This window comes from Acipenser ruthenus, chromosome 17 (assembly GCF_902713425.1).
Source record: "Acipenser ruthenus chromosome 17, fAciRut3.2 maternal haplotype, whole genome shotgun sequence".
Taxonomy (NCBI): domain Eukaryota; kingdom Metazoa; phylum Chordata; class Actinopteri; order Acipenseriformes; family Acipenseridae; genus Acipenser; species Acipenser ruthenus.
Window position 1 is genome coordinate 23,094,652 of NC_081205.1, and position 12,474 is coordinate 23,107,125.

Consider the following 12,474-nt stretch of genomic DNA (forward strand, 5'->3'; position numbering starts at 1 on the left):
ATATGTAGGTATGTGTTTGTCTGTCTGTATGCCACATTTACATGTTTTTTATTTGTTCATGAAAATGATAACTCTAATTTTTAATGTACATCCTTGGTTGAGGATGTAAGATACTAACATACTTGTTTAACTCAGTTCATTATTTATTGTATTAATCATCTTCAATATAGTTTTCCTATAATATAGAAACCAAGGGTAACTGAATCTCTTTTGATGCCACTGTACAGTATGTTTCTGTCTGTTGTGCGTTGCTCCAGCTAAACCTTCCTGAGTCGCCTCTCTGGCAAGCTCCAATCAGTTTCCAGGCATACACAATGTGGTCTGATGCATTGTTAGGCTTCCATTCAGAGCATGCATGTAACAAAACATCTAGTGATTAGCTGGCCTCTGTTCTCCAAGATGGAGCCTCACATTTTGCTGCAGAGCCACTGTGGCAGACATGTGGGACAGGATGAGGCCCCTTTTGGCATTCAGCCCACACCACTGTGAGCCCCGAGGCATCTGATATCTTTTGCCACAGTCAGGCGCTGGACAACACAGCAGCGACCTGATAGCTGCTGTCAGGGATTATTTACACTGTTTGAATATTCACAATAGGGAGTTCCTACCCCATACTCTGCCTGTGTGTGTGATGTCACTCTCCAGAGAAGGTGGCAAGGTTACAGTACACTGGTGTATACTCTTGTTGGTTAGAAGACCTCTATCAAAGTGGGAAGTAGTGCTTGAAATGGTAAAACTATTTTTTTAAATCTTGAAGCCACTCGCAGCCAATCAAAATGGCAGATTCCAGTATATTTTAATTTGCCCTAAGCGTTGTCTCGTGCAGTGTAGAAAATTCTAAAGACATGGATAATGTCATTAATGTAATTATTGTTTTGTTTTATTTAAACCATGATTTATAATAAGTAAATATATAAGAGTGTGTGAGTGTTTAAGATAGGTGGCTGCTTATTCCTCAGTTGTTATTTTCTTTTTATAAAGCTTGGTTAGAGAAAGTTCTCAGGTTGTGTAGCTTACTTTCAGGTAAAGTTGTCTCCCTCCTCTAACTGACACATTTCTATAACATCGGTTTCTTTAAAATCTGCATACAAGCCTTTACTAGTGACCGTAAGTATACAACAGATAACATTTATGGAAGTGTTTATTTTAGCTTAATTCAGATTTTGGGAGCTGAAACCAAAGTTCTTTGTCCCACCAAGATAAAGACTTGCTGTTGTCCTTGCCGTCTTTTCAAACCTTTAACGCCCTTAAACAGTATACTTTACTGCTAAATCGAAACAGCCATACTGTTGGACAGCCCTGATTTAAAAAAAAAAATGAATCGGGAGCCTTGCACTTAATTTCAGTCACACTTGCCTAAAGCACACAAGCAGGGCCCCTCTTCTGAGTTAAACCGTGTGTTTGTAGTGAGAGCGGTCTGGCCTATGTGCCCCCTTGTCCTTTCAGACAGAGCATTGCTTCGCCCTGCAGAAAGAAACACTGTGCAGCCAACACTGGGAGTTTCCCCGCAGCACAGGGAACTCTGGTGCATAAGAAAAGAGAGCTGGAAATGAAAGAAACTTCACATTGAAACATGCGCACTTGTGTGTGTGTGTGGGAGGAAAGTCATTTGTGTATGCAGGGTGGTTCTGTTTATTACTAATCCCAACACTGAATCACTTGCTCTAAATAACCACCAGAATAAAGAAACCTTACCTCCAAAAAACAAAGCAAAAACATTATTTCTATCAAAAATGCAAGCTTGTTGTGCATTTGTTATTTTAGAATATTTATTTGTTTATATATATAAAAGCTATAGTTTTGTCTTACATTAAATGTTGGTGCTTGTGAATTAGGTGAAAATGAATGGTAAAATTAACGCCAGTTTGTAAAAACAGAAAATTAAAAAAATATTAATAATAATTTAATTAAATAAATCCTGACCTGAACACGACCTGAACACCCCCTGCCATTCAGTCCTGGAACTCTCTCAGTTCAGACTGCTGAATTATGTGGTCAAAAAATACACAAAAACTAGTTTGGGGCAACCACAATTTAAAGCTCAAAAGAGGGGATGTGGTTGCTTACAGTAAATGCACAGCTAGAGTCCCCGGGGGTTCATTACTAATTTCATAGACAGTGTTTCAACATTAAGAAAAGGAACCAAGCAATGGCTAGCATACCAAGGGATACTGACTTTGTGAGATAATATCACAGTGTTACTAGGCCCAAGGTTTTTTGGTTAATTCTAACTATCAATGGGAGATAATCAAGGTCTCTTATTAGCAAAATAACATTCTCATAAAAGGCTGGGAGGCAGAGATGAAATCGATAAACAACTGCATGCCTCCTTCAAATTGTATTCTAATTGTTTTGAGTTCAGCCTAGATAAAAAAAAAAAAAAGGACAGGCAAGTGAGCTGCATTCAGGGGTCCAAGGCAGCACCCAAGCTTTTTTTTTCCAATAGGCAAACCAATCTGCTTGACTTGGAGTGTGGTATTTGTGTACAGAGTTTTTTTTGTAAGCTTGTTTAAGGTTTCAGTAATCAGTAGCACTGGCTGAAATGGTTGTCAAGGTAGGCAGATAGACAGTCAGTTGCGCAAAACTTGCATGGCGCTTTTTGTAATAGAGTGTGTCAAAATTATTTCATTCAGAAATATTGTGTTGATGTTGTATTACTGGAATCACAAAATGTCTACTGTGTGTTAATAGTGCAGTTTTTCCTGTTAGTGCCTCTCTACCACTAATGTACAACTGTAAGTTCATTAGGTGTTCATAAAGCATACAGTACCTTTTTTTTACTTTCTCAAAGCACAGTGCAAATTGACCCTTTGTGTTTCATTTCTCTAACTTGCCTCTCTATCTACATGTGAAATGTTTTGATAAGATTTTAATGTTACAAATCTATATAAGTAATTCTGGCCTCAATGTAAAGCTTTTTTTTTATTTCACAAAAAAATTGCAAGTACAGCAGTTACATTGATTAATGTGGACCGCTTTGTTATGATTTAGCTTAGAGGCACAGTAGTTGTGGTATCTTTCCTGAAAATGCTGCATGCAGTGAGATGTTATTAGACTTTTTCGGTGGGATCCATTATGAAAACAGCCCAATATTTAGTTCTGTGGCTGTGATGTGCTAGCCAACCTTATACAGACAATAAGGTTGGCTAGCACATCACAGCCACAGAACTAAATATTGTAATCCCATATACTTGGAAGCTGGGTGCAGGATATTAAGAAGGAATAGGATTTATCCCATATATATATATATATATATATATATATATATATATATATATATATATATATATATATATATATATATATATATATAAAATTTACAGTGGATTCGAAGTTTAACTGTACTTCAATATGGTCTAATGTTTTGGGGAAAATCAACAGCTTGTACGTTTAGCTTATGCGGTCTTCTCCAAATCGTTATATTTGCACTTCAAATTTAAAAATTAACACATGCATGCCACTGAGAACTCTTTATTAAAACTATATAATAGTATTATCTCAAATGATATTTGGAAACGAAACGGGAGACAGTTTAAGAATACCGGTCTTCTGTACTTCGTTTGTTTCTAGTTTATATTGAATTAAGTTTACTCTCTCTTGCAACACGTTCTATACAATCTTTTTTTTCTCCCCCCCCCCCCAAGACATCCATGCTCCACCCTCACGACGTCACGCCAGCCACAAATGTGGCCTCACTTCCTTTTCAGGTTCAGCTATCATAGGGCCGGCGAGTGTCGCTGTGTTTAAGATTTTAAAATCCTTACATTTTAATATTACATAAACGTATTGTCACGACGACCTTCCAACATACAACAATGTATTAACATATATAGAGTATAAATAATGTGATTTAAGAATGCGAAATTTGGTTAAAGGTAAACTGAGCTGATGAAATTACTTGACACGTGTAGTTGTTGGGACTCCCTGTTACAGCAGCTGTAATTTTTGGATTGCCTTTGTGTCACAAGTAACGTGTGTCCGTGTGTGGGGTAAACTTCGCATCCCGCGCAGAGGGAGAACACAAACGTAATAAAACGCCATTAAGTGAGGCTGGCAATGCAGGGGAGATGAAGGGAGGTTTCAGTTCCGCGTGGCTGTTTTCTAAGTATTATTTGTGAATGCTTATTCACCATTGCTATACCACGTTAGAAAATTGACTTCCCTGCATTTTCTTAACGCAAGACTAAACGTGAGAGTATATGTGTACATTTGTTTGAAGTACTCGCCCAGAGGACTACTGAGACACAGACATCAACTAGTCCTCATCAGATTTAATTTGCAGCGGGTGAGAGTGAGTTTCTAACCCTGCGTTTGTGGTACCACCAGTCGAGTCGCTGACACTGCAGCAGAACTAATAGTCTTCATGTATCTTCCAGTTAATTTAGTAGACAACATTTTGAATGTACCACAGCACTTGGGGGAACAGTATTTTGCCTGTAACGGCTACTGGGATAAGGTACTTGGTGAAGACTGAGACAGGTAACTGGGAGCAAATGCCCAAACCCTTGCTTCTGCGTTGTTAATGCTCCAGTACTTGTTTGAGGCTGTTGTGTGTGTTTTGAATTTAGTTTTCTTCAAAAGAGTAACATTCAACGACTCATGTTTGCTTAGTTAATATGTATCAGAGTATAACCCGTTATACAGTAGGTAAACTTTATGGAGGAAGCACTGTATCTCTGTCGCCATCTCCTACAACTACCTATACACAGGTAATTTGATATATTTAACACATTGTTTCATGTCCACAGTGGACCTGTATCCGAAAGGCGTTCTCGCTCTTTATTTGATTTTATTTTTTACTGAAAATAAAATTGGCTTGGAAAGTTTCCCATTATAGAAGTCAGTTTGCTTTCTAATAAGTAATGTGGTTTGCATTTCAACAGAAACAACCAGCCATTGTCAGGAAAGACAAAAAAAAGGGTACGTGGAAGTTCTCTCTTGACCTCACGCACCCTGTGGAAGATGGCATCCTTGACTCTGGAAACTTTGTAAGTTAAATTGTCACACAAATTGACCATACACACATACCATAAGGGAACCAACTCTTGTGCTGTATTTCAATAGCTGTCTTAGTTTATTCCATCAATTGTCAGAAAACATTTGAAGCTTTGGGACAAACATACGAATTGTGACGTGAGGGTTGGGTCACGCTGTTGTGTGGGTACCTAAATATGAGCAGCATTTTTAAAGCTATCAAATCCAGTATAGTCTTGTTAAAGTTGAAAAGATTAATAGGGTCAGGAATGGTTTGTTTGCTTTCTGGTTGCAGAAATGCATCTCTAACTGTCCTTCATGACTAGGGTTCTCTTCCCTAGTTCGATAGCCTAGGGCCCCCTTCCCTAGTGTTCTATGATCTGTTCTATTTAAATAGGAGACGTTTCTTAAGGAGAAGGTCAAGGTAAATGGCAAGACTGGAAACCTGGGCAATGTAGTTCAAATCGCCCGTCTGAAGAACAAGATCAGCGTCACGTCAGAAAAGCAGTTCTCCAAGAGGTAAGATTAGGAATGGAAGTAATATAACAGTGCCAAACCTATTAAATGCTGTTGATGTCAAAGATGGCTAATTCCTTTTCATTTGTCTCAGATAAGGGAACACGTTTGTCAATCTCAACCTAGTCCTCCACATTATGGACCTGTTGTAAATGACTATGTTCTGTCCTTCAATATTGACTGCATAGCTTTTTGTGTTGTCTAAAGAAAACAATTTGGTGATGGGCACATCTATTGCAGTTGTTGTGGTGGTACAACACAGTGGTTGTGTGCATTTTAATGCCGAGAAGTCTTGCAAGTTAAACCTTTTATATTAAATTTGCCTAGGAGCACAAAAACCAATAATATATGACTAGTTATGGCTTTAAATTGTATAGAATTAGTGACTAAGCCGTATCTAATGTGTTTCAGATACCTGAAGTACCTCACCAAAAAGTACCTTAAGAAGAACAACCTGCGAGACTGGCTGCGAGTGGTGTCTTCAGACAAGGAGAGTTACGAGCTGCGCTACTTCCAGATCAGCCAGGATGAGGAGGACTCTGAGACTGAAGAGTGAAGTGCTGTCAGCCGCTAAGCCTATATAAATATGTGTACAAAGTGACTGCACCATCTCTATTTATACAGTTCAGTTAATTTATTGAAAATAAAGGTTTGCACACTATATACAGCTTCTCTATCTTTTGGTTGTCTTTTTAACCATAAAAACATTACTTACAATGTTAAAGCTTATTTATATGTGACACTGCTTTTCTGCAAGTGCTGTAGTAAAATAATGCAATACTGTTGCATCTCTGAGAGGAGTTTATGTGAGTTTACTACCCCTCAGTCGCTGCATCTACAGGTATACGACTACTATTTTACTAAGCTGTCCACTTCATATTTTCAGTGTTTTGGAGGGCTGGAATTAATTGTTTTTCACCAGATTATATACTGTGCAATTCTAGTGTAAACCTAAGACGCTCTTCAGTAGTCTAAATTTACAGACTAACATTTTGTGTGCTTTACTCGTACACCGTAGTACCTGTAAAAATTCACAAAATGCCTTCACTAGCTCTTCACAAGATCTTATAATTATGCTATTTATGTACAGGTGTATACATTATGTGACTAGTATGGTATTCAGTTTGTACCCAATGAGTACTGATCAAAGGGTGAACATTTCGGGCATTCAGTAAACATTTCTTTTGATTGAACGTCTATTGCATAAAGCATTGTTACAAAAACAAAACAGTCTTTTGCACAAATACAAATGTATCATCGGCGCAATTATGTTAATCTCTTGATATAATTATTAAAAACTCAGTTTTAGCTGCAATTTTGCATTCATTATTACTACATGTTCTATTGAATGTCATATAATCATGTATATGCTTCAATTTAAAAAAAATAAAATCACTGAAATATATTCCATATTCCAAATACTCCATATTTCAATGCTGCCTATTTGAACACCAGCTAATATGGGTTCCAAACGCAAACCACGGAAAAATGAACCCCTATTTATATTGGATTAAATGGTTATGTTTAAAACTCAGATAGATTTAGAATATATACATTTCTATAAAGCCCTTTTATATTCTATAGTTAACTTATGTTTTGGAATTAAACATACATCTTAAAACATTTTAAACGCATGTATAGTTAAGATATCATGTTAACACTTGCATTCTTGTATATTCGCAAACAGTCAAAATAAACACTTGTAATGTTTGGTTTGGTAAAGCGACCAGGATTATGTATACTACTAGTGTTACATTTTTTAACTGACAAAATTACATGTATGTAATTTTGTCATACATGTAATTGTATGGGCAGCAGTGTGGAGTAGTGGTTAGGGCTCCGGACTCTTGATTGGAGGTTTGTGGGTTCAATCCCCGATGGGGTACACTGCTGCTGTACCCTTGAGCAAGGTACTTTACCTAGATTGCTCCAGTAAAAACCCAACTGTATTAATGGGTAATTGTATGTAAAAAAAATAATGTGATATCTGTATAATGTGATATCTTGTAACAATTGTAAGTCGCCCTGGATAAGGGCGTCTGCCAATAAATAAATAAAAATAATAATGTTACATCAGATACATTTTCAAGACTAAAAAGGTAAAAGAAACAAAATAATAATGGTTTTAAATGCACAAAACAAGTTAATGGTTTGGCATGTTGCAAATGTACAAATTAACCAAATTACAGTCCATCGGATTCGTACATCGTAATTAATATGGTGATTGTCTGAAGATGTGTATCCAGTTGTTGTTTGCATCCAATATCCTGAAGTTTCACCCTTAAACGATACTCTCATGTGCAATTCAAATGTATATCATTTAATTTGCGCTTTCACGGGTTCTGTTGTTACAACGGTGTGTTACTGTGGCAATTAGTTTCTCATTTGTCTCAATCAACATCCAAGATGAAGATAAATCGATTAGCGGCGTAAAAACAAAATAAAAAATGGGAACTCTCATTAATGGGCTATTCAGCTAGTAACTAACTAAACGGGTCGAAGTGCCGGTTTTGTAATGGGTGCACTAGCAACACTAACTAGTCTGCAGATTTCTGATAAGATAAACAGGATTACAATTATACTGCTTCTCACTTAACCCCGGTTTTTCTGTATGCAGAAGGCGCTGAATTACTCAATTGAATTAGTCACTGCGGAACGAGTGAAACAGACCATGAATTATCCATATTCTATAATAAATAGATAAGTACAGTCTCGTATAAAAAAAGAATACTGCATAATATTATCCATTAATTCTGACTTCCCCATTTTAATGTAATTCATTATTTACTCGTTGCAATTATTAAACAGTATAGATTTAGTGAAAAAGGTGCATTGTAAATCTTTTACAACAGATTATACGCTAAATACGTTTTAGTATTTATTTACATTACATTGCTCAATGTTATTTTTACAACCCTTGTGTTTTTTGTTTGTCGGACGTACATTCTAAAACACTTCAAATAAACTCTAAAATATATTTATCATCTGTTCGATCGGATTTATAACTTTTGGTTTTATGGTCAGCAGTCAGATTAATATATATATATATATATATATATATATATATATATATATATATATATATATATATATATATATATATATATATTATGTCATATTGAAAAAAATCTGAACAAAATTACAGGTAGACACATTAGAGTTGGAAACTAGGGGTATATGCCTACACATACTTCACAGTACAGGTGGTGCAGGCTACGTTTATTTATTTTCAAACATATTCCAGTTCAAGAACAATGATATTTTCGTTACATTTTAAAGATCATGTTATTCAAACTGGATTAAGAATCAACGTTCACTTTTTAAAATTTCGTGACACGTATACAATTAGATACAGTCAAAGTTCCAATGCTTTAAAACATATTTATTAAAATAGCTTACTTCGGTAATTTCTCGTTCTCTAATGCTTTGGGGGACAATTCCATCGTTTTGGTGCTGAAAATGCATGCCTCTCCTGTCGCACTCTACAATATTTCACAGGTCATACAATCAGCCAGGAAGGTTGTATACTGTGTGTGTGTGTGTGTGTGTGTGTGTGTGTGTGTGTGTGTGTGTGATTGTGCAACATGTGATTTTAATAGCAGCAATGCTGGCGTTTTGTTTTTGTTGAATATAAGGTAGGTTGTAGAATATGTACATTGGGCTATGTATTATAGAATAGGCTACAATCAACAAAACTCTTTTATCTTTAAGAACAATTTTACAATTAATTACGGTATTGTATAGCTACAGTTACCTGTATGGCAGGACTGCGATTAGTTCGTACCGAATCCACTTCACTGTATTCATTTGATCGCATCAAAGCGAAGATCAAAGGGTGAAATGTAAAGCTGAACTTTCAAGTGAGCCTGAAAACTTACTCCAGCCAATGAGCACTGAGATTGTGGCTTTCCCCGCCCACAACTTCCCAAATAAAGAGAGCAACCGGTCTTGGACTATAAAAGCGTCCTCACTGCCCTTTTGGAATCCACGTTACAAAGGAGAAGTAAGATCTGAGGTGAGAAGCTGAAAAAAGACACAGCGATTTTGAAAAAGGATGGCTACTAGTAGGGAATCTGGACAGTGTGCAGCTTTGTCCAGGGATGAGAGACTCCGGATTGAGGAGCGGTTTCAAGCTACCCTGGCCGGGATTATGGAACTGGATCTGCTGAAATTGAAGCACCAGGAGATGGTGGAAGCAGCGTTGGGGCATAGTGGGAAGCAGCAAAATAAGAGCCCTAGGAGGGACTTCTCTGGGCATCCACAGCATCAGACAGAGCTTGGAGATTCAGACTGCTACTTTCAGGACCAACTGCAAGAGGGGGTGTCCAGTCTGAAGCTGGGCCGCTACCACTCTCAGGATATGCTTTCAGAGAGGACTGAATTAATTCCAACCCGCTCCTGCCTGTCTTCAGAAAATCTGTATAAGAGATCCAGAACTCGAACAGTACCTGGAATACTAACAACAGCATTTCCAGAAAACCAGTTGCACTCTTGCTCCAGAACCAGTTCCGGTTTCCATGACATGAGTGACAGTTCTACGTCAATTGGCAGCGAGAGCTCATCTGAGCTGGACTGGAGTGAGAGCTGTCATTCACCACTGCATAGTATAGATGAGAGCACCACCAGCTTAAAAGACTTCAGACTGCAGCTGGGGAGTGGAGGGAATGCATGGAACAGCAGCCAAGCCAGAGACACCAGGAGACCCTTCTCTATGGGTGACATAGATTCTTTCAGGGGCTTTCTGCCCATTGCTGACCTTTGCCCCCAGTCCCACTGGAGTTCTGTCTCCACCATTCTGCAACCTCAGCTGGGTCTTTCCCCAAAATACCGCTGTGATTTGATATCTCAAAACACCAGAGAGGTCTATCACTACCCCAGCCCGCTACATGCTGTCGCACTACAGAGTCCACTGTACACCACTGCTGGTGGAAGTCAGTCATTATTACAGAGTTCCTCCAGAGAAGACCTTAGTGAAGACAGCACCAGTTTCAAAACTTTCAAAACTACTGCTCCTGTAGCGCAACCTATGGAACAAACACCTACCAGACCCAGTTTGATGTCCGATTCCTTACCAACAAAAAGTCTTATTTCAAGCTGCCTTCGTAAGGAGTCGACCCATTTCTCAAAGAAGTGCAAAGTGGACAAGTACATCTCTAAGCTGGTTCGAAGGTATCGATGCCAATCTGCAGCAGCTCGCTTGAGTGCTGACGTCCAAAAGCAACAGCAAGAACAATCGTCCGCTCACCACAAGAGTATCTCATTGTCTTCAATCAAAGCAGTTGGAGATACTTCTGTCAAATCTGATTCTAATTCTATCCGTCACTGGAAGATGCACAAACAACTTTCCGCTTTCTCTTTGGTCAAGACCAAGGCAAACAGAAGTAGCCAAGGGTTCAGCAATTCCCAAGACTGCTTGGATGGATGGCACAATTCTAGCAGAACCACTTGTTCTCCCACCTCAAGCAGTGGATCTTTCTTAACAGAAGGCAGAAGCCAGGCTGCCTTTAACAATGGACACAGACAAGGCATTCATAATTTTCTCCCCAACTTCCAGAAGACACTGAAAGCACGGCTATCTGGGGACAGCCACTGGTCAAGCTCCGAGATGCACCTAGATTCTGTGGGGGTTTGCGGGGGCAAACCACTTTCTCTGAGCGAATCCCAAAACATCCTGGAGCATGACATGCCCAGAATACATGAGAGGCAAAAATGGATGTCAGTTTTAGAGGTTTCCTCCTCAAGTCACAGCAAGGGGAGCGCAGAGAATCCATGGCACCTTCAACTTCTGCACAGCCAAGGCAGGTCCAAACGAGCGCCAAGCCGGTTTGGCTTGGCTTTCCCGAACCAACAGCAGACATTTTCCACAGACTGCCTTTCTGGACTTGGGTCAAGTCAAGCGGATCTCACAGCTGACCTGCGTTACAACAATCAGCCTGGTCTCTCAAACAGGGTAGAGGTGGATAGCAGCTGTAGCAGTCTAGGTGGGGGCAGGGCTGCTGCACATTACATTCTGGAAGGCTGGGGAGCCAAGGATGCAGAAGCGAGGGTGCACAGGGCCAAAACATTTGGGGGCCTAAGAAAGAGAATGCTGAATTCTGTGAGTGTGTTTTCATTCAAGGGCAACAGTCTCAGAAAGTAAGGCAGACCAGACTTCAGGGCACAAACCAACAGAAATTTGCTTGTACCTGCTTGTATAATATGGATAATCTATACTAAACTGTGTATAGTATCTCAGCAATTGACACACTATGTGATTGCTTCTAAAACATACCGAAGTAATGTTTTATTTCTTGTATTTTCTACAGTAAAAATGAGGTGTCACACAAACATGTACAACAGTATATATGTGATATAGAGATTATTTTTTTTTAGATGCATTTGCAAACTTGAAGCCGTACTAGTTCAATATCTTTTGATCTGATGAAGTAAACATTTCCTTGCCAATTGTTAATTATTATTATTTTTTTAAATGAACTTACAATAACATTATGACAATAATGTTAGCATATGTTGTACTCCAACTAATATTGTACATATATATAATGTTCCCATTGATTAATTGTAGGCTGATGTAATAAAACAAACAAATGAAAATGAAAAAGTTGCTTTTTTATATCTGAAGTAAACAGATTAAATTAAAGAAAATAATATGTGGGGTTATCAGTAATGGTATTAAAGAATAAGCACCTCAAATTCTGAGTTGTTATTCACATTTCCCATACAATTTTAGGGTGCTTCAAATCAGTGGCTATGTGTTCTGTTGCTCAAATATTTTTCTCTGAACCTGCCTTTAAGCTGCACAGATCTACTAAATTAATTGAAATCATGTGACAATCTCACAGCCAGTTCTAAGATATAGGTAAAGATTAATGGAAAAATTATATATAAAAAAAAACGAGTCACTCAAAATGATGGCAAACATCATGTATACGAGAAATCAAAAATATATATCTATACATTTTTTAAGCTACTTAAAAATAGAGG

General features: G+C 38.1%; 1 protein-coding gene across 1 annotated transcript; it reads left to right on the forward strand.

Annotated features, from left to right (window-relative positions):
• Positions 1–3,713: 3,713 nt before the first annotated feature.
• On the forward strand, positions 3,714–6,114 carry LOC117422866 (large ribosomal subunit protein eL22-like 1). The gene is made up of 4 exons (XM_034038072.3): positions 3,714–4,709; positions 4,884–4,988; positions 5,372–5,493; positions 5,902–6,114. The coding sequence occupies exons 1-4, from the start codon at positions 4,617–4,619 to the stop codon at positions 6,044–6,046; spliced, it is 465 nt and encodes a 154-aa protein (XP_033893963.1). The 5' UTR covers positions 3,714–4,616; the 3' UTR covers positions 6,047–6,114.
• Positions 6,115–12,474: the final 6,360 nt, after the last annotated feature.

Excerpts from the sequence above, each read along its gene's own strand:
- LOC117422866 (XM_034038072.3), top strand. The coding sequence starts at position 4,617 with ATGTATCAGAGTATAACCCGTTATACAGTAGGTAAACTTTATGGAGGA. Across the intron at positions 4,710-4,883 it reads CTACAACTACCTATACACAG|AAACAACCAGCCATTGTCAG; the intron begins GTAATTTGATAT and ends GCATTTCAACAG. Across the intron at positions 5,494-5,901 it reads GAAAAGCAGTTCTCCAAGAG|ATACCTGAAGTACCTCACCA; the intron begins GTAAGATTAGGA and ends AATGTGTTTCAG.